Here is a 19651-nt window from a genome sequence, read left to right on the forward strand (position 1 = left end):
CAAGGGTATGGGGTTTATTTGCTGTCTAAACTTTGTTCACTATACACTGGTCTGATAGTGGAGCTGCATGTGTTAAAAAAGTGATACATTTTGGATGGAGCAGACTGTCAACAGCAAGACTTTATTCATTTTTACAATCTTCTACAATGTATGTGTATAACTGAATTAAATAAGCAATAGAATGAAAATGTGATTCATAGTAGTATTGCAGATTTGCGACGGACAAGTGTCCCATCCAAGGTCTGCCCCCACCCCCCAGCCTTGCGCCCAGTGATTCTGGAACAGGCTCCAGACCAGGATGAGGGTTTAATACAAATCAGTGAGTACACTGGGATTAAATTTACTGGCAACTGGTTATTTAATCAGCTTTATAATTCATTAAATATTATTTATTTGGGCCAACTAACAATTAAAGGCCAATGCAGTTAATAAATACACAGTGTCTACATGTACTGTAGTATGGGCAAAAGCTAGTGTTCTTTTACAGCACTTATCTTGCAGTCTGAAGGTCTCAAGTTTTCAATCATTCCCTCCTCCTGTGCCCTTGGACCAGATACTTACCTTAAATTGCTCCACTACAAATATGCTAGTGCACAAAAAGGGTAAAACATTGTAAAGCTTATTATCTAACACTGTCTGTCGCCTGGGAAATAAATAAACGTTGATAAACAATATGTTTATTTTCAAGAACCTATTTCCTTCAGCAGCATAATAGTAAAACGCGGATTCTGGCAATGTCCCAGTAGGCTCCCCGTAGGCGAACTTCCGGGGGCGGGACTCACCAAAGGCAAAAGGGTCAGAAGGAGGACGGACCACGTGGGACTGGCAAGTTCAGTTCTGTCCTTCTTGGCTACTTGTTTTTGTGCGGTCGTTTCCTGTTCATGTGGGCAGGTAGTTTGGTGTAAGAAAGCAAATTGTAATTTTCGCGCGGACTGAAAAGTAACTTAAAGACTGCGACTCGGGAATCATGGTGAGCAAGACAGATGACATCCCGGCGACGGTGCCCAGCAGCACAGAGAAGACGAAGCCGGGGGATCATGAAGAAAGAAAGGCTGACAGCAGAGAGGCAGTCACTGCATTGCCCGGGGATCCTTCTGGTATCACCTTGTCCTTAAACTCTATCATTTTACAGTTTTATTACCTGTTTTAAACTACACACTGTACGGACATGATGATTCATTCATGACATGTCTTTTTTCACTCAGTCTGTGTGTGTGCGCTGTTGTTACCTCTGAATACCAATGAATGGACTTGGAGTTCAGTTCACTAGCGTCATTTATTGAAACCTAACCTTGAAACCTTAACACCTCTCTTTGGTGTATTAAAATCGGACCTTGTGGCTTGTTAGTTACGGAAACCTTCGCTTCGCAGAGACTGTCTTTACCAAGTTACCCGTGACGTGGGACAAGAATGAACCGATTCATCACACATGAAAAAATGTACGACATAATTATATCCGCCTTTCTAATTTCAGTATTGCAGTAGGAATACTTTCTACTTACATGTTATTAGCATGAAGACTTATGGAAAGATCAGGTGCTTGAGTGAGTGTGGAGTCAGTGCTGGAGGCTGAATTAGCGATAATATTTACATAGATTCAGCTGCTAGAAAGCATGAGATAATGCAAATTGTCACCGAATGCTAGTACTGAGTGTAATAAGTGGACGGGTAATACCAATTATTCTGCAGAAAATGTATTCCAGACTAGGCTAGGCGCACAATACGGCACTAGCAACAGCCACATATTGCAGCCCGTTAACCAGCCAGGAGCTACACATGTGCGGAGCGGAACGCATGAATGAACTGAAGGTCACCTTCATTCGAGCCGAACTATTCCAGTTAGAATGGGGGGTGCGAGGTAACCAAATGCCTTTAATATTTATTTAGTATAAGCTCAGTTTCAATTGAAATCGTTATATTCTCCGTTACTGATTCAAACACTCTTATTATAATGTTTCGAGCCAGAGTAGCAACAGTAGTCCAGGTAGACTAGAGTGTATTTTTTTGTATTCCCCCTCACATTTGGAACTGAGGAGGTGGTGCGCTCTGCGACCGGAAGCGGAAGTAGTACCTCCGTTATAAAGTCATGGTGCATGTATTATTGGAAGGTTACTGTGAACATACACACAGCGGGTCCTGAAGTGGGTAGGTCTCATTTTATAAAGTTATTGGCTCACTTTCTGGGGTCACGTAGCTTGTAGTCTGTCACAGCGAAGCACCCTCCCTGCCTTTTTTTTTTTTTTTTTTTTGCGGTTTTAGTGCGGTGTTATTCCAAGTGCGAGCTGGCTCAATGTTTTGGGCCGCTAGACTAGTGAAGTTACACAACTTCGTCTGGCATGATCTCTAGTCTGCAGCGATGCCGGTCTGCTCGCTTTTGACCGTCCTTCTCCCATTTCAATACAGTTGTCTCAAGCTTTCTGTACCGTTTCAACACGATGCCTTAACTACCCTGAAAATTATAGCATTTTTTAATGCAAATATGGAGTTTGTATTTGTTGAGGGGTGTGTTGTTCGAATATCTACTTCAAGTTCTTCAGAACATGATCTAGTTTGTTTACGCCGGTGCAGCCCTCAGACCCCACGACCCCGTCCGCCGCTCTGAGAGTCGAGCCGTTGCCCCGGATGCTCGGCGATGCGCACTCAGTCAGTGTGGGCCCGCAGTGTTACACGTGCTCCATCATCATCATCATCATCATCATCATCATCCCCCTGCTGCTCTTCGCATGTTATGTTTGGTCAACGTGTTTTCCCCCGTGAGAATCTTAGAACAATCTATCTATGTTCTGTAGCAAGGCACAGGATTTTTTCTTTTTCTCCCCATAACTTTTTTGATTACATGATGATTATTTTAAGTGTTTTGCAGTGAGTCTCAGTGTGAGCTAATGGAGAATCTCATCTGGCTCTGAAACTCTGGACCACCAGTATGTATCCTGCTCTTTCTTGGAAAGAGTGTACAAGATTTGACAAATTTGTACACATTTGTGCTGGTTGGTGTATGATTGTTTATTAACATTCTTACACTGGACACTCATTCATGAGTTCTGTTACGCATCACGTGGCGTAATGTCTAACTGGTGCCTTATGAAGGTTCCTGGTTTGCATCCCTCTCTGGCCGTTGTACCCTTGATCAGGGTCCATACTCTTGAGTTGATATGTTAAGAGTAACATGCTGTGTAAATATCTATACAGTTGTGAAGTTGATTATCTAACCTTGTCAGTTGCCTTAGACAAAGGTGTCACTTTTCACTGAAATGTCTCCTGCATTCAGTTTGCTTCCTGGTTAATGCGGTGGCTCCTATGTGATCAGTCCTGCAGCAGAAATTCTAGTAGGTTCAGACTCAGTGTAGCATTGAGTTGCATGCACTTCGTCCACATGTGTTGAACCCTTGCAGTCCTGGTATTATCTGTCTAAGACCCAGTATTGGGGTGCAAGTGAGCTCTGGGTGAAAAGCTTTTCTTCTGCCGAAAGGTTTGTTGGTCCCAGCTGATGTTCGGATCGCTCTCTGGTCTTTCTTGCTCACATCTCTTGTCCTGTACTTCACTGCCACACCAGATTTTTTTCTCTGGTTGCAATAAGTGCTGTAATATTACAGCCACATGCAGTTTTTTTTTTTTTTTTTTTTTTTTTTTTAAAAGGCAACCAGAGGCATAGTGGTTAAAGATGTGGGTTTGCAGCAAAAAATTTTTAGCCAGTTAAGTTTCAGGATGGACCTGGCTTTAAACCTTTAAAAATGAGTTCTCTAAATAACTCCGATGTAAGCAACACTTCGTAACTGGCCCCTCCCTATTCCACGGCAAGTAAATAATGCAATGTCATGCAGTAAGAAAAACAATTAGGGCTCATTGTTTGACAGAGTGAAAGATTTCGGTGTTACCTTGTGTTTCCCTGTGGTGTAGTGTTGCATGGAATAACATGAGGTCAGATGACTGCAAACTGGATTTCATTTACAGAGATACGTTGCACACAAACTTGTGTGCCATCGGCCACCCCAAACCTCTTTTAAATGTTCCTATTTTACTATGAAGGAATTCTTCAATAATTAATTAGCAGTCAAAGCAAATGCATTCTGTTATGAGTAAACCATGCAGAGTTCCAACCATAAGTTAAATTCAAAAGGCTCATGATGCAGCTGATGCTTTTTTTTTTTTTTTTTTTTTTTTTTTTTTTAACTTAAACGTCACTCTTTTATGCATAAGTAATGGTGATAAATGGTTGTACAAAAGATGTAGCTGGTGGGTATAATGAATAGTCAGATGTAAGTGTTAATATTTTTAGATTAGATTTTCTGTTTAAAAGCACTTAAATATTGTTTGATTTATTTTGGAATTAGTGCTTGAAAGTTTGACTCATTTGGGTATGTGTTGTGTAATTTCTGTGGGATGGAGTAAAAATGATTTCCTAGCCACTGTTGAGCTTTATGCAGGACATTAAGCAACAGTTTTGGGTCTACTTACTGTAGGGAAGACTTAGATTTTTATGGTTTATGTATGAAGACTACAGAAAGTTTCGTTGTGGGCTTATACACCATGCCTGTCGTCATGTCTGGACAGACAGGCGGATACATGTCTACAGTCACTTCACTTGTTTTAACTCTTATCTAGAAACTTTACATTTTTTCATATTTTGCTACTTTTATATTCATCTGTCACATATCAGTATCTTTAGAAAGCTCTGCAGAGGCAAGGGAAGCAAGGTGGAGAGGACTGAAGTTTCTGCACTTTGTAAGTGCTCAGTCTGTTCCTCCCCTCCACATAGTTGCTACAACTACATCCAGTCCTAGTGTTTGGGTCTCTCTTGCTTTCATGGTTTGAACCAACAGCTACCTTTTTGTTTCCGTTTTCAGCCTCACTTGTGGGAGGTGTGTGCACTTTCCCTAGTGCTTATTTTGGTCGCCTACAGTGGCTCCATACCTTCACGTGGGAAGTGGGTGGAAGTGTGCAGACATGTCATAGACACAATTCTTGATGCTCCTTCCCATGCATTTTTTTTTTTTCCCCCCCTCCCCTCCTTCCAGGTTTCTGAGTGGTTTGAGAGTCTCACTTGGTATACCAAGAGTGGTGAATACTGAAGGACAAGAGTCCAGGAATGGAGGTTTTGTAACATGCAGTCTGCTGGCCTCATGCCCCATTCTCTTGTGTTTTATTTACTGTAAAGTTTGCTTTTGCAACACTTTGCTGAGGTGCACCAGAAACTTTGTCCTTTTTAGGTCCCTTTGGCCTGATGCCTTATACAGGGGATATTCACTTATGCATTTATTACTGCATTTTTTTTTTCTTCTTCCGGCTGCAGTATAAAAGCTTTGTATTATTGTTCCTCCCAAAGCAACCTGATGGTACTTTTTAGGTTTTACCTTCAGTGTAAAGTACCTTTAATCAAACTGAGAAGAAAGCTTGTATGATTATTTTCTATTTTTTTTATTTTTTTAGGGCATGGGCCGCCTTAGAAATAATTGACTAAATGGATTTTGTGCTTTGTGTTTCTGTTGGGAGGGAAAGTGACCCTAGTCAGTGATGGAGGAATCTGACTCGGCAGAACTAGGACGCAGAGAGCCAAGGTCCATGTAAGCTCTTGAAATCCTCTCTTTCTGTCTGAGGAGGTTAGGGAAACTTGAGGACACCTTTGTAGACAGTTCCAAAGCTCGATCGTTTCCTTAAACCCTCTAATTGTTTAACATAATCCAGGTGTAACATGCAGTGGCCAATGTTAACAGTACCTTTCAATTTGTGTCTATTGAAATGCATTTGGACTTTTGTTTTTTGTGTGGTGCTGAGGAAGTGTTAGCTGTTCAATCCATTAGACACAGTCTGCTTGAGGAAGTCAGAATTTACCTCCCTGCCAACCCTGATACCTCATGCCATTGGCAGTAAACAAGGACAGCCAGTGCTGGCCTGAAAGCCAGCAGCTGGTTGTAGCAGGTTTGCCAAGTAACCCTAAATGTGAAGCAAGAAAGTAGGAAGAGCACATTCTGTTAAATCAGACTTTCGTTATATTTTCACTACTTAACAGCTGAAGGACACCAAGATGTTCAGGAAGTCCCCCCTCTTTCCCCATTCCCTCCACCTTCAGCCTTTGTTAAATAAGGAGTATCTGTTCAGTCTGGTTCTTGTGGTGACTGGAGGGCACAGTCCTCCAAACACACTAGTTGACAGAGTGACCACGGTGAACCCCTGTGTACACTGTGCTGGACCACGGATATACAGGTGCTCCTTGATTTACAATTGGCTTACATTCTCCGAAACCCATCAGAAGTTGAAAATGCATTTAATACACACCTCTGCATGACAGACTGGGAGATGTGGATCGCTGCTGTTGCCCAGAATTGCGAGACAGTATCGCTCCGCATATCGCTTTCCCGGGAAAAAAAATCAAAATTCAAAATCTGAAGTACGGTTTCTACTGAATGTCTATCGCCAGCTCACCATCGTAAAGTCAAAAAAATTGTTGAACCATCGTAAATCAGGAACTACCTGTAGTTTGCTCTAAATGAGGGATGAAGATTGTCTGGGACACTCGCTGGAACGTGCCGAATAACAGAGACCCCCCCTCCCCACCAACTTTTACTGTTGTTACATACGTATGACAGAGCAATAAGAAATAATGGTTTGTGAGGTGGGTGTGGCTAGAGAATTTTAGTTTTGTTTCCTTGGGGTTACAGTGAAGGATCCGCCCCCTCCGTCCATGCAATTTACCTGACACTCAAGGTGACAGTGCAGTTGAAAGAGTCTGTGGAGGCTGGGCAGATGATGCTGTTTGTGGTGGGAAGGCTATTTCCAGCTTTGTCCAGACATAAGTGGGCACTACACTGCTTTTCAGCACAGCTTTGTGTTTGTTTACAGAGGAGTTGAGCTGTTTTTGGTTGCTTATCTAACCTAGTCCTGTGAAAGGTTAGTAAAACAGACTGCAGCCATGGCACAAGGAAGGTCTTTCGTGTTGTCAGAATGGCCTTGTGTAAACATGGTCATAAGTCTTAAATTTTGTGTCTGTTTGACATGGTCATGTAAGGTAATTTTAATGTTTCCTTGCTGTGTCTGTTACTGTTTTTGTTTTGTTCTCCCTGATGTTCATTTAAAGATTGGTTGTCCACCTTTTGAATCATTATTTCACATAGTGTTATGCAGGACATGGTTATCAAGCATGTGTCTGTATGAATGAGCATCTAAACAGTGCTTGATCTTGATTGTTCATTATCTTGCCAAAACTGGCTGCTTGACATATGGATTGGTGTGACATTGCTGTACTATCTTCTGTCCTCCCCATCACAGGTTACAGTACAGACAGGGCAGTGATGAACGGGGATGGGGAGCACAGTCAGACTGAGCAAACTGAGTCCAAACAGGATGGTGGTGGGGACACGGAGCAAGGGGAGGACCCTAATGAACAGGAGGTGATTGTAATTCAGGACACAGGATTTACCGTCAAAATCCAGGCTCCTGGAACAGACACCTTTGACCTGCAGGTACTGACTAGCCGTCATAGGTCATATATGATGCTTTGTGCATGGTTGTGACTTGGTACCTGACTGTCACTTTTCTTCCTTACCTTCTGCAGGTGTCACCCCAGGAAATGGTGCAAGAGATCCACCAGGTTCTAATGGATCGTGAGGACACCTGCCATCGCACGTGTTTCTCCCTTCAGTTGGATGGCAATGTGTTGGACAACTTTGCAGAGCTCAAGTCTATTGAAGGTCTTCAGGAAGGCTCTTTACTAAAAGTGGTAGAAGGTGAGCTTGGTCAGATCCAGTACTGCATTTAACATGTGCTTCTGGGGGGTTCTGGGTTGTTGACCAGTGTTACTGCTGTCCTTTAGAGCCCTACACAGTTCGTGAGGCTCGCATCCATGTACGCCACATTCGAGATCTGCTCAAGAGCCTTGATCCCTCAGATGCGTATAATGGGGTTGACTGCAACTCCCTCTCCTTCCTGAGTGTTTTCACTGATGGGGACCTGGGAGGTAAGTTTGAGTGGGTTAAGGTCTGCGAGCTGGAAGACAGTCATGCTGTTAATAACACAGCAGTGACAACCGACCTCTCTGCTGCTCCACCCCAGAGAGTGAGAAGCGCAAGAAGAAAGGCAGTGAGCTAGAGCAGATTGACTGTACCCCACCTGAGCACATTCTGCCTGGCAGCAAAGAGCACCCATTGGTGCCACTTCAACCTCAAAACAAAGATTGGAAGGTATTTTGCACTTCTCAGGGTATCAAATCTCCAAGTGAAAGTTTTTGTTAAGGCCATCAGCTGTCGCTCTAATAATTAATACTATCTGCTGGCAAGAAGTAGGTTTCCAGTGACCACATGGTAGTTTATTTGCACTCGTGAGCTTTTGGAACATTCATTTGATTCAGTCTTCAAGTTCTTAGTGCTGTCTTACAGTAAGGCTTTATGATTTTTATTAATGGTTCTATTAAGTCTAACTTGATGCATCACCCCCCACCGCTTTTGTGGTCTGGCCATCCGGTGAGAGTTGCGGCCATTCATGTTGTTTTGTAAGTTGATGGATTTTACTCTGAAATTTTCTCCTGGGGCAGCCCTTGCAGTGCCTGAAGGTCCTGACGATGAGTGGCTGGAACCCTCCTCCAGGCAACAGAAAAATGCATGGTGACCTCATGTATCTGTACATAGTGACTGTGGAGGAACGTCATGTCAGCATCACCGCCTCCACTCGTGGATTCTACCTCAATCAGTGAGTGACTTCTGATCCCAGTATAGCTCAAAAGGTCCCGTTGAATGAACTATAGCTACTAGCTATCTTGCTTGTTAGCTCATCATAAACCCTTTAGTTGCTAGGACTATAGGGTATGACTTGATGGATGCCAGGGTGCAGTCATACTCCCAGAAAACCAAACTTCCTCTGTCTTCCCTTGAAGGTCCACCACCTATATGTTCAACCCCAAGCCAGCCAACCCCAGTTTCCTGAGTCACTCGCTGGTGGAGCTTCTGAGCCAGATCAGTCCAGCTTTCAAGAGGAACTTTACTGCCCTCCAGAAGAAGAGGCAAGTTCTGCCTGCTACTGTCATGTTTCTGCATTTGATTTCTTTTGCCTTCTGAAGATCTTTCTGTGATGAAATTAAAAAAAAAAAAAACCTGACACACACTTTTTAAAACATTGAGCAAAAATAATGATGGGTGTATTAATCTATAAATGAAACTGGTCTTGAAGTCCAGCACCCTTGTAATGATGCTATATATAGGAGTATTTTGCAGTAACTTGAAAAGACTTTTTCATCTACTTCAGAGTTCAGAGGCATCCATTTGAGAGAATAGCCACACCCTTCCAGGTATACAGCTGGACTGCACCTCAGGTGGATCATGCCATGGATTGCGTGAGAGCAGAGGATGCTTACACCTCCCGTCTGGGCTATGAGGAGCACATACCTGGACAGGTATGTTGGTGCCACTATCGAAGTTGCCATAGAGAATTTCATCCTCTTAATCTCTCTCAGCTAAATATCAGGGCTAAATGCTTTTGGGATAGCTGGTCAATTCTATCCATCTCTGTAGACACGAGACTGGAATGAAGAGCTCCAAACAACTCGGGAGCTGGGTCGCAAGAACTTACCTGAGCGCCTGCTCAGGGAGCGGGCAATCTTCAAGGTGAGGCTGCCTAGAACTTGGGTGTCAGATGTTAGGTATGTGAGTATGGGTGTCATTGATACTTTATAGATGAGTCAGAAGTATAGCTGATTTCACATCTGTCTGCTGTGGATACTAAATGCTCAAACTCAATTCAGGTGCACAGCGACTTTGCTGCAGCAGCCACTCGTGGGGCAATGGCTGTGATTGATGGCAATGTGATGGCCATCAACCCAGGTGAAGAGACCCGTATGCAGATGTTCATCTGGAACAACATCTTCTTCAGTTTGGGCTTTGATGTTCGGGACCATTACCGCGAGCTGGGAGGGGACAGTGCTGCACACGCTGCACCCACTAACGACTTGAACGGTGTCCGGGCCTATGGAGCTGTGGATGTAGAGGGTCTGTACACACTGGGCACTGTGGTTGTGGACTATCGGGGCTACCGTGTCACTGCCCAGTCCATCATCCCTGGTATCCTTGAGCGCGAGCAGGAGCAGAGTGTTATCTATGGCTCCATTGATTTTGGCAAAACTGTGGTGTCTCACCCCAAGTATTTGGAGCTACTGGAAAAGACCAGCCGACCGCTCAAGGTGCACCGTCATGCTGTGCTCAATGAAAAGGATGAGCCTGTGGAGCTCTGCTCCTCTGTGGAGTGCAAGGGCATTATTGGTAATGATGGACGACACTACATCCTAGACCTTCTGCGCACCTTTCCCCCTGACCTCAATTTCCTGCCAGTGGAGGGAGAGGAGCTGCCAACTGAATGTCAGCAGCTGGGCTTTCCCCGCCAGCACCGTCATCGCCTTGCCTGCCTGCGGCAGGAACTCATAGAAGCCTTCGTGGAACACAGGTATAAATGCCTTTGGTTTTCCATCTCGGGTGATCTCAGTGTAATCTGAAGTCTGCAAAGAGGTGAAGTGGTACAGTGCCTTTCTGTATTGTATCTTCCAGGTACCTAGTCTTTATGAAGATGGCAGCAATGCAGCTGATGCAGCAGAAGGCCAGCAAGGAGAGTGGGACATCAGCTGCAGCCCTTTCTGTGGCCCCTCCTCCACAGGAGGACAGTGTTGCTGCCAGTGCTGCTGCCTGCGATCCTGCTGCTAATACTAATGGTTCCGCTGCCCCTGTGTTAGTCGAGAAGCAGGAGAGCCAGAGCCCCTTGGAGGGTAAGGAGGCAGAGGAGAGTATCCCGGGCCTAGCCCAGGTTAAAGAACTGGCACACTCCCTAGTGACAGAAGATGGATTTGGTATTGGTACGTTCTATGAGCAAACGTGCTGTGGGAGAGTGGGAGCGGGAGTGAGGTGAGGCATTCCTGGTGGAGAGGTGTGCTTTTTTTTTTACTTGGTTAAATTAGTCTTAATCTTTCTTGGATTCTTTTAATAAAGTGAAAGTCCTGAACGAGGAATTTGGTCATCCAATGCTGTACCGGAGACTAACCAGCAGTGCAGCTCCCTGCACGTCTCTCCACTGGGGATCGTGACCCTGTCCCATCTCTGGCATCTTCACAGAAGAGAGGAAGTCTGCATGCCCTATGACTCCTCTATCATTTTTCACGTCCAACTTGTTTCTTTAAATTAAAAAAAAAAAAAAAAAAAAAACTGTTAATCATTGGGATTTTGGTCCTACTGTCCTTCTCCCACCCACCCTGTAAGATTGTCATGATTTTATGTTCATGCTTTAATACTTGGTGACACTTGATGTCAAGGGTTCGTAGGGATGATTTTCTGGTTTTGTAGTGTTTTTGTCCTGCTTTTTTTCTTGTATGCAAAGGAATGTCTTCCAGTATCTGGGTGCGATGCATGGCTCTTGCCTTTGGGTTTGATCACATGGGCACAGTGATTCAGTGCTACTCCCTATCTGTTTGCTGGGATTAGTTGTAGGAATTCTGAATAAAATTTACCCAAATGGTTCTGCTGCCTTGCCGTAGATTTAATTTCAAAGCTGTCAGCATGATGGAACATTTCATACGTAATAAGAGCCGATATTACATTTGCAGTGTACAGTTTGTGGTCTTTGGATCTTAACTGATTTCAGCCTCTCTTCTTTCTTTCTGTCGTCTGCTCTGTGATGGAACATTCTGGTCCCTCAACAGATCCCAAAAGCAGAGAAGTGGTTGTTAATGCCTGCAAAGCTGTGGGCTCAATCAGCAACACCTCCTTCGACATCCGCTTCAACCCTGACATCTTCTCCCCAGGTTAGCCCTGTGTTTCAGTATGAGTGTGGTGGGAGCTGGGTGGTCTCCACTGTCATGCTCAGATACTGTTGCTCTACTGCAGGAGTCCGTTTCTCTGATGACAACACTGAGGACATCAAGAAACAAAAACAGCTGCTGAAGGATGCTGGTGCTTTCCTTGTGTCCTGTCAAATTCCCTCACTGGTAAGTCCCTGAAGCAACTTTAAACCACCGTTCTTGGTCTTACCCTGAGGATCCCACCTCAGCCAGGATGCACTCTCTGGATCTGGGCTACACAGTTGACCTGTGTGGTTTTTGTGTGTTTCAGGTGAAAGACTGTTTGGACCACACTGCCCTACCTATGGATGGTGCCACTCTGACTGAGGCCTTTCATCAGCGTGGCATTAATGTGCGCTACCTTGGCACTGTGCTGGAGTTTATTGACAAGGCCCCAACAAGGGCACAGCTGGACCATGTCTTTGTGAGTAAAGCTCCTCGCTGCTCTCCGCATTATACAGTGATACTGGAAGCATGATGATTAGCTAATGCAGTGGCAGATTTTTGAATTACAGTGACTGACATAGCACAATTCAATTATCACTAGTTTTCTTTATGATAATGTTGCACTAGTATAAATTAATATAAATTTAAGGTTTTGCTGATGACCACTGTAGTGATTCTTAAATTTGATTTTGAACTTGTCAGAGTGATTCTGTGGCATGAGAACTGGCTGTCAGGTGTAACGGGGAGCACTAAGTAAATGTACATTCAGATACCCTGTAACATGGCGGCACGGTGGCAGAGGAAGTAGTGCTGCTGTTGCACAACGCCTGGGTGGTGCGAGAGGACGCGGGTTCAATCCCCACTCAGTCTGTGTGGAGTTTGTATGTTCTCCCTGTGTCTGCGTGGGTTTCCTCCAGGTCCACTGCTTTCCTCCCACAGTCCAAAGACATACTGTTCAGGTTCCCCATGTGTTCCTCTCATGAATGGATAAGTGACTCATTGTGAATAGTGTATCTAGCAGTGTAAATCACCACCCACATAAGGTGTGTGGGCTGGTAACACTACATAGTATCCATTGTAAGTCACTTTGGAGAAAAGCATCTGCTAAATAAATGTAAATATAAACTTTCTAAATATTTCCTCCCCCCCTTTAGAGAATTGGAATTACTGAACTGATCACTAGATGTGCAAAACACATCTTTAAAACATACCTTCAGGTAAGTAACCATGACTTCCCCTCTCTGGTTACAATACAACTGTATTGTCTGTGTATTTTAATACAACTTGTACTCCATTGGATTGACTTCTGTGCTTTTTTTTTTTCCTTTTGAAAAATGTTAGTTGTTGGTATCCCCTGAATGGCAACATGTAAATCGTGATCATAAAACTCTTTGGGGATGTAGCCATGGCTACATTTGGTAGAGATACTTCTGTGAAGCAGTGCACCAGAACTTCAGTGATACGACTGTGTCCTGTTCCAGGGAGTGGAGCTGTCTGCCCTCTCTGTGGCTGTAAGCCACTTCCTCAATTGCTTCCTGAGCTCCTTTCCTGATGTAGTTGCCCACTTGCCTGTTGACGAGTTGGCGTCACGACGAAAGAATCGCCGACGCCGCAACCGGGTGGCAGGTGGTGGGGACAACACAGCATGGGCCAGCTTGACTCCTAGTGACCTATGGAGGAATATTGTCTCAGAAGCACAGGAATATTATCATTTCACCTTACAGTGGTGAGGATTTCCTGCTGCTTAGAGTGTGCCGGAGCTGCTCAGATCAGAGTGTTTAGTTGCATAATAATTAATAATTATTTCAATAGTTGTAAGATGGAATAATTAATGTTTAGGGGAATGTGTAAGGTGACCTGGCTTGTAGTTGTTGGAGGCTGGCTTTACAGTTTTCCTGTTAGTAATGTCTTAAATGTTTATGTGCAGTGAGAGCGTAGACCAGGCGGTGGAGAGATACGGACTGCAGAAGATCACTCTGCTGAGGGAGATTTCACTCAAAGCTGGCATTCAGGTTTGTCTTCATGAATCTAGGATGTCTGCCTGATCATTCTTGCACAGTTTTAGGTCAGATGCTTTTTTTTTCTTTTTAAAAAAAAAAAAAAGAAAAACCCTCTTCCCTGTCTGCCCACTTTTGACATGCTTTTGGTCTTGCATCTCCCAGGTTCTTTTGAAGGAATACAACTTTGATAGCCGCCACAAGCCAAGTTTCACGGAAGAAGATATCTTAAACATTTTTCCTGTTGTCAAACATGTTAACCCCAAAGCTTCTGATGCTTTCCACTTCTTCCAAAGTGGCCAGGCCAAGGTTCAGCAAGGTAAGCAACCAAGGAAGTATGTAGCTGTATAATTGTGATTGCAAGAGAAAGCAGCTGTAGCTTGCATGCAGCTGAGTATACTTTGGTTTCTGTTGTCAGGATTCCTGAAGGAAGGCTGTGAACTTATCAATGAGGCACTCAATCTCTTCAACAATGTCTATGGAGCCATGCATGTAGAGATCTGTGCCTGCCTTCGCCTACTGGCACGCCTCAACTACATCATGGGTGATCATCCTGAGGTATGGAAACTAGCTAAGATGTGTCTGCCCTCCAGAGTGAGTGCGACAGTTTGCAAAGTGAGATGCTTGCCCTGTGAAATGTTGGTGATGACAGTAGAAAGCTTTTTTTTTTTTTCTTTTTTTTTTTTTTCTTCTTCCCCCCCTCCCGTTTTTCATCACAGGCTCTCAGTAATCAGCAGAAGGCTGTCTTGATGAGTGAGAGAGTGCTGGGCATCGAGCATCCCAATACGATACAGGAATATGTGAGTTTATGGGCCTCCCACCTTACTATTTTTTGTTGCCACACATTCCCCAGTGGGATACCTTTTGTTTAGTGACTTGCATTGTTTTTTTGCAGATGCACCTTGCCCTCTACTGCTTTGCCAATGGCCAGCTGTCCACGGCCCTGAAACTGTTGTACCGTGCCCGCTATCTGATGCTGCTGGTGTGTGGAGAAGACCACCCAGAGATGGCACTCTTGGATGTATGTCTGTGATGCTTTGGTCTTGTCCTTGACTTTTTTTTTTTTTTTTTTTTTTTTTTTTTTTTTTAAAAAAAAAAAGCACCAGAAGCATTTCAATCTTGGTGGTGCTCGTAAAGCTAGTCATAAGGTCAGAATTTTAAATTAAACAATACATGTACAATTAAGCACATTAATTCAATATATGGCCCCTGATTTCCAGCAATGGTAATGTTACAAGCATCCTAAGCAGAATACACTCTTGTTGGAGGTTGTTGACTGATTAAAATGCTTCCTTGTGACTCCTGCAGAGTAACATTGGCCTGGTCCTTCATGGAGTAATGGAGTATGACCTTTCTCTTCGTTTCCTGGAGAACGCCCTGCTCATAAACTCCAAGTACCATGGGCCCCGCTCCCTCAAAGTGGCTCTCAGGTAAGAGTAGTCAGTCACACTTGGACTAAAATTGTTTCACCCAGCAAGTATGGTGCATGTGCCAGTCTAGATTGCATGCCCAACTGTTAACTGCCCTTTTGTCTTCTAGCCATCACTTGGTAGCACGTGTTTATGAAAGTAAGGCAGAGTTTCGCTCTGCACTGCAGCATGAGAAGGAGGGCTACACCATTTATAAAAACCAGGTGAGTTGGTGTATCTGGATGTCATCACAGATTAGAATCTTACTCAGCATTTACACTAGTAGGACAGTAGGTTATGTTAGCGCTGTTGCCATGCAGTCAAAAGGTTTCTATTTTAAATCCCACTCAGACTGTATCATTGATCAAAGGTGCTAACATCCCACTGTATAAATCATTTTAAGTTACTTATCTAACATTGGACAAATAAAATATCAGTGTAAACTATGTTTGAGCTTTAAAAACAAAAAATTGTCTCCTAGGTAGGAGAAGCCCATGAGAAGACAAAGGAAAGCTCAGAGTACCTTAAATACCTGACTCAGCAGGCAGTAGCACTACAAAGGACCATGAACGAGATCTACAAGAATGGCTCCAATGCCAGCATCATGCCTCTCAAAGTTAGTGCCTTCAATGTTTGGCCTTATTTGGGCTCTGTGTGTCATTCTGGTCATGATGGTGTCATTTTTCGCTCTGCTTTTGTGTAGTTTACTGCACCAAGCATGGCCAGTGTCCTGGAACAGCTTAATGTCATCAATGGAATCATCTTTATTCCTCTTAGGTGAGAGTTAACCTATAACTTGAAAAATGATTACGTTTTTGTAAAGAAGTGTTTCCTGGTTGTTTTGAATGTTTGTTGCTGAGCGTTTTTTATTATAAAGCAATCCAGTATATGTATGCTGCTTTGGGGGGAGAAAAAAAGAATCTGTGAAATTTAATAAATGTTGCATTTCTTCATCTTCACCAATTTTCCTTTGTGTAGCCAAAAAGACTTGGAGAACCTAAAAGCAGAGGTACAGAGGCGGCAACAACTTCAAGAGTCAGGGAAGAACGAGGAGCAACTGGAGAACAGTCAGCTTGAGCTGGAAGACAAACTACCTGTTGATTAACAAGGCACCCCTTTTTATCGAGGAGGCTAGTTGGCCCAGAACCTGTGTAATTTAAAAGTGTGAAAGGTGGGGTGGGTAGGTAGAGATGTGCAGTCGGGACACTCAAAATATCTATGTAAAAGAAAATAAGGTTTTGGTTTGTTTTGGGAGGGTTGAGGGGGGATATGGTTAAAGATGTCTTCATGTGCAATCAAGCATGATCAGTCAGAACCTTTGAGAAGGAGCTGAATGAATGTCACCATGTTTCTGCCATTGTGTTTTGAGGTGGGCTTTGGGGAACTGTATTGGTGGGGTGAGAAGGATTAAGGCGGTAATGTGAAACTAAGGCCTTATCCAAGTTTTCACACCCGCCCCCAAATCTTGGTCCCTGTGGTTCCTTGTACCCAGTCCATGGAGCACCAGCAAGGCCTGATGCCACTTGCATCCATGCAGGCCCACCTGTGCATCCTTTTTCTGAAACTCAGGTGATTCTGTTGTGCACTAGATGAGACAATGGCTCAGTCAGTAAACTACTTAAACTTTGAGGAAGCTTGAGAATGTAAAATGTATTTCGGACCTTGTCACCCACCCAGCTGTATTAACAGTCTGATCCTGTCCTCTAGGTGGCTTCAGCTAATCTTCTGGGAAGCAGAACCCCTTTTGGGTGGCTTGTTAGCAGGTTTAAACTTTTTGATATGTTAATGAACAATCCACAAAATGTATCTAAGCCCATGTTATTGTTTAAACGGATTGACTTTTAACATTTAATGGGAGGGAAATAGAAGCCATTTAAGTCATTTACTTGTCTCAGTCTCACCAATTTCTTTTATATATCTATATATGTGGATATCTGTGTCTGTGGGGTAAGACATACTTAACGCTGATGGGGGGAAAAGCTGATTTGACACGTCCAGTTCCCACTTTTGAAGAAAAATCTTAGCTGCTTTCAGTATTGCTGTGTAGTTTGTGTATTCATGTGTGTCTTGATAAATGCAAGGGGATGAGCTGCTGCTGCTTGCTGCAATTTCATTCAGACATACTGAGCCTTCCTTCCAAATATTCCTTCAGTGTTAAGATTAAGGCCATTTTATCACTGATGCAACCTTTCATAAACCTTACTGCCAAAATGGTTTTCTTATAGATTTGCTGTTTGACAGCCAAATCATCCCCGTTTCACTGGCAGATGGACGAAACTAGGGTGTCCCATGATCAAAATACAGGTGATAATTTTCCCTAATTTGTCTGGAATGGTTTCTCTGTAGTCTTGCCGTTGTTCACACACCAGCAGTTTAATCACCTATTTGTATCTTTTGGTGATACTCTGTGTACTTGACTGCTGGGTTGTTAAATACCGTATGAACACACAATGCTTGGTTGAGAAATCCCTCTTAACATGATAAACCAAAAAGTATGAACAAACTATTACATGTGTATTTTACCTTTTTTATTTTTTTTTTTTTTCCTTTCCATGTGATGTTTGTGTAAGTTGTATGTGTTGAAAGCAATGGATAAATTTGAACTAAAAGTCTGTGAGGGAAGTTTCTTTTTTATACAGGCTTGGTTTTTGGTCTTGCTTAAAAGGTAATGAGCTGTTAAGGCTGTAGTGATCTCATTCATGATTGTATTGAGCAAGCATAACAAAAGGGAACAAAACAAATCATTAATGGGGAACGATGGTGTCTGTTGATGGTTTTGTAGGAAACCGGAGTGGTTTTTAAATGTGGAACTTCATATTGGATTCAAAAGTCACATTGCTGCTTGATTTGCTACATTGCAATTATGACAGGAACAGTGTTGGAAACATTGCCTTTCAAGCTGACCAGCATGATGCATCTTCAATGTTGCACTGCTTTTGTCAAGATGGTCTCCTCCAGTAATACCAACAGCAGCCTGTAGGCTGTGCTTTGGTGACTTCTCAATCATAATACTAACCAGTTTTTGAAGTGCACAGGTGCAATTTTGTGAATACAGTACATACTTGTATGATACCAGATGTGTATTGTACTGCAGAAGACAAATAATGTAAAGACTTGTTTGTAATGGACATACCGTAGTGGTAAGCTCTAAAGCAGAACACCCCTCATGATGGCTTGTTTGTGCGAAGAGTGGTATTAAAAAAAACTCTGAGCAAGAAATAGGTCCAGCTCAAAGATTTGTAGTTTGCTGGGCCAGAAAATTAAGGTGCTTTTTTAGGATCAGTCGAGGTAAGCTTTTCTAGTTGTTCCAGTGCTGTAATTGAGGTATGGAAAGACTTCATAATAGTTTGACAGTTGATTGCATGAGAGACCATTTTTTTTTTGTTATTTTAAATGCTTTGTATCTCAACTTGGTACTAGCGTGTGAACAATGCAATAACAAAGCCATCTAGTGAATTTTGTACCCATAAAGCCAGATGACACATCTTTGTACTATTTTAATCTTGTCAGGTGAACATTTTTAAGTCAGAATAACAATGTGTATCAAATATTTGTATATACAAAACAATATAAAGTCTGAAAGAGGATGATGTAACTTCAATGCTATGATTCTTTGTGAAAGCTTAAGTCAGTGATATATCATTTTCACATGCAGGTACAATACTTGGGTTTTGACATTTTGTCAACTTGTGTCATGTGAATTCTCAGCCTGAGCAACTGTGGAATTTTGAGAATTTGTTCAGAATCATGTAAAGAAATTCCATCTGAAATTTGTATGGTGGTTTTTTGCAGTCTAACCACAACATATACACAAGTAGTTTCTTTTATCCTGTAGAGCTAAAGATGTAGGGGCTGTTACTGGTTTTAATATTGGAAAACGGAATACAGTTTGTGGTCTGGCAAAATTAAGACGCCCCTGACGCACACAAACGCATCACAAGAAAACATTTTGTTCTCTTATTGAACTGGGCACATGTTAAGCAGTTTGATAGTCCTGTTTAGTTACAGAGCTGCTGCTGCTGCTTCCACCACTTATATGGTTTCTGTGACAACCTGAGCTGCCCTGGTGCCTAACTGACCCCCTGTTGGTGTGTCCCCTTCCAGAAAGTCACTTGTGTGGAAGCTGGGGGCTTTGACAGTTCAGCAATACCTCCTTGGACTGCATGGGCTGCTGTCAAATGCACACAAATGTACACGGCAGTGTTTTGGTAACAGGAATGGGCAAGGTGGGGGTACACGTACCCCTTTCCGCTGCCTTTGACTGAGGGAAAACCTTTCTACAGCGCTTATATCTGCTTCTCTTTCCTTGCTGTGTGTCTCATGCCGTGCTTTCCTCTACCAATAACAGCCTAATTTTTCTGGTCTGAGTATGCTTTTATATTAAAATAAATAAAACTAGCAAGTGAGCAGTGGTTTGAGTGTTTGTAAAAATGGAAATCAATTCACTCTGAAGAGTAACATCAAGAACTTTGCCAGTTTCAGGCTCATTCTGTAGA

General features: G+C 43.1%; 1 protein-coding gene across 4 annotated transcripts; it reads left to right on the top strand.

Moving 5' to 3' along the window:
• Positions 1–809: 809 nt before the first annotated feature.
• cluha (clustered mitochondria (cluA/CLU1) homolog a) lies at positions 810–19561 on the top strand. 4 transcript variants are annotated; one of them, XM_018732637.2, is made up of 26 exons: positions 810–1097; positions 7264–7457; positions 7550–7721; positions 7808–7951; positions 8047–8174; positions 8525–8679; positions 8864–8989; positions 9232–9379; positions 9498–9590; positions 9728–10422; positions 10524–10825; positions 11666–11767; positions 11850–11950; positions 12075–12227; positions 12904–12966; positions 13231–13475; positions 13677–13761; positions 13912–14065; positions 14165–14304; positions 14466–14546; positions 14642–14767; positions 15055–15176; positions 15286–15379; positions 15637–15771; positions 15859–15932; positions 16134–19561. In XM_018732637.2, exons 1-26 carry the CDS (start codon positions 968–970, stop codon positions 16258–16260), a joined length of 4089 nt encoding a protein of 1362 aa, XP_018588153.1. In that variant the 5' UTR covers positions 810–967; the 3' UTR covers positions 16261–19561. The 4 variants fall into 4 exon arrangements, with proteins under 4 accessions (XP_018588153.1, XP_018588156.1, XP_018588154.1 ...); XM_018732640.2 differs by having other exon boundaries at positions 10524–10738; XM_018732638.2 differs by having other exon boundaries at positions 7264–7385.
• Positions 19562–19651: the final 90 nt, after the last annotated feature.

This window comes from Scleropages formosus, chromosome 10 (genome assembly GCF_900964775.1).
Source record: "Scleropages formosus chromosome 10, fSclFor1.1, whole genome shotgun sequence".
In the NCBI taxonomy this organism is placed as follows: Eukaryota; Metazoa; Chordata; class Actinopteri; order Osteoglossiformes; family Osteoglossidae; genus Scleropages; species Scleropages formosus.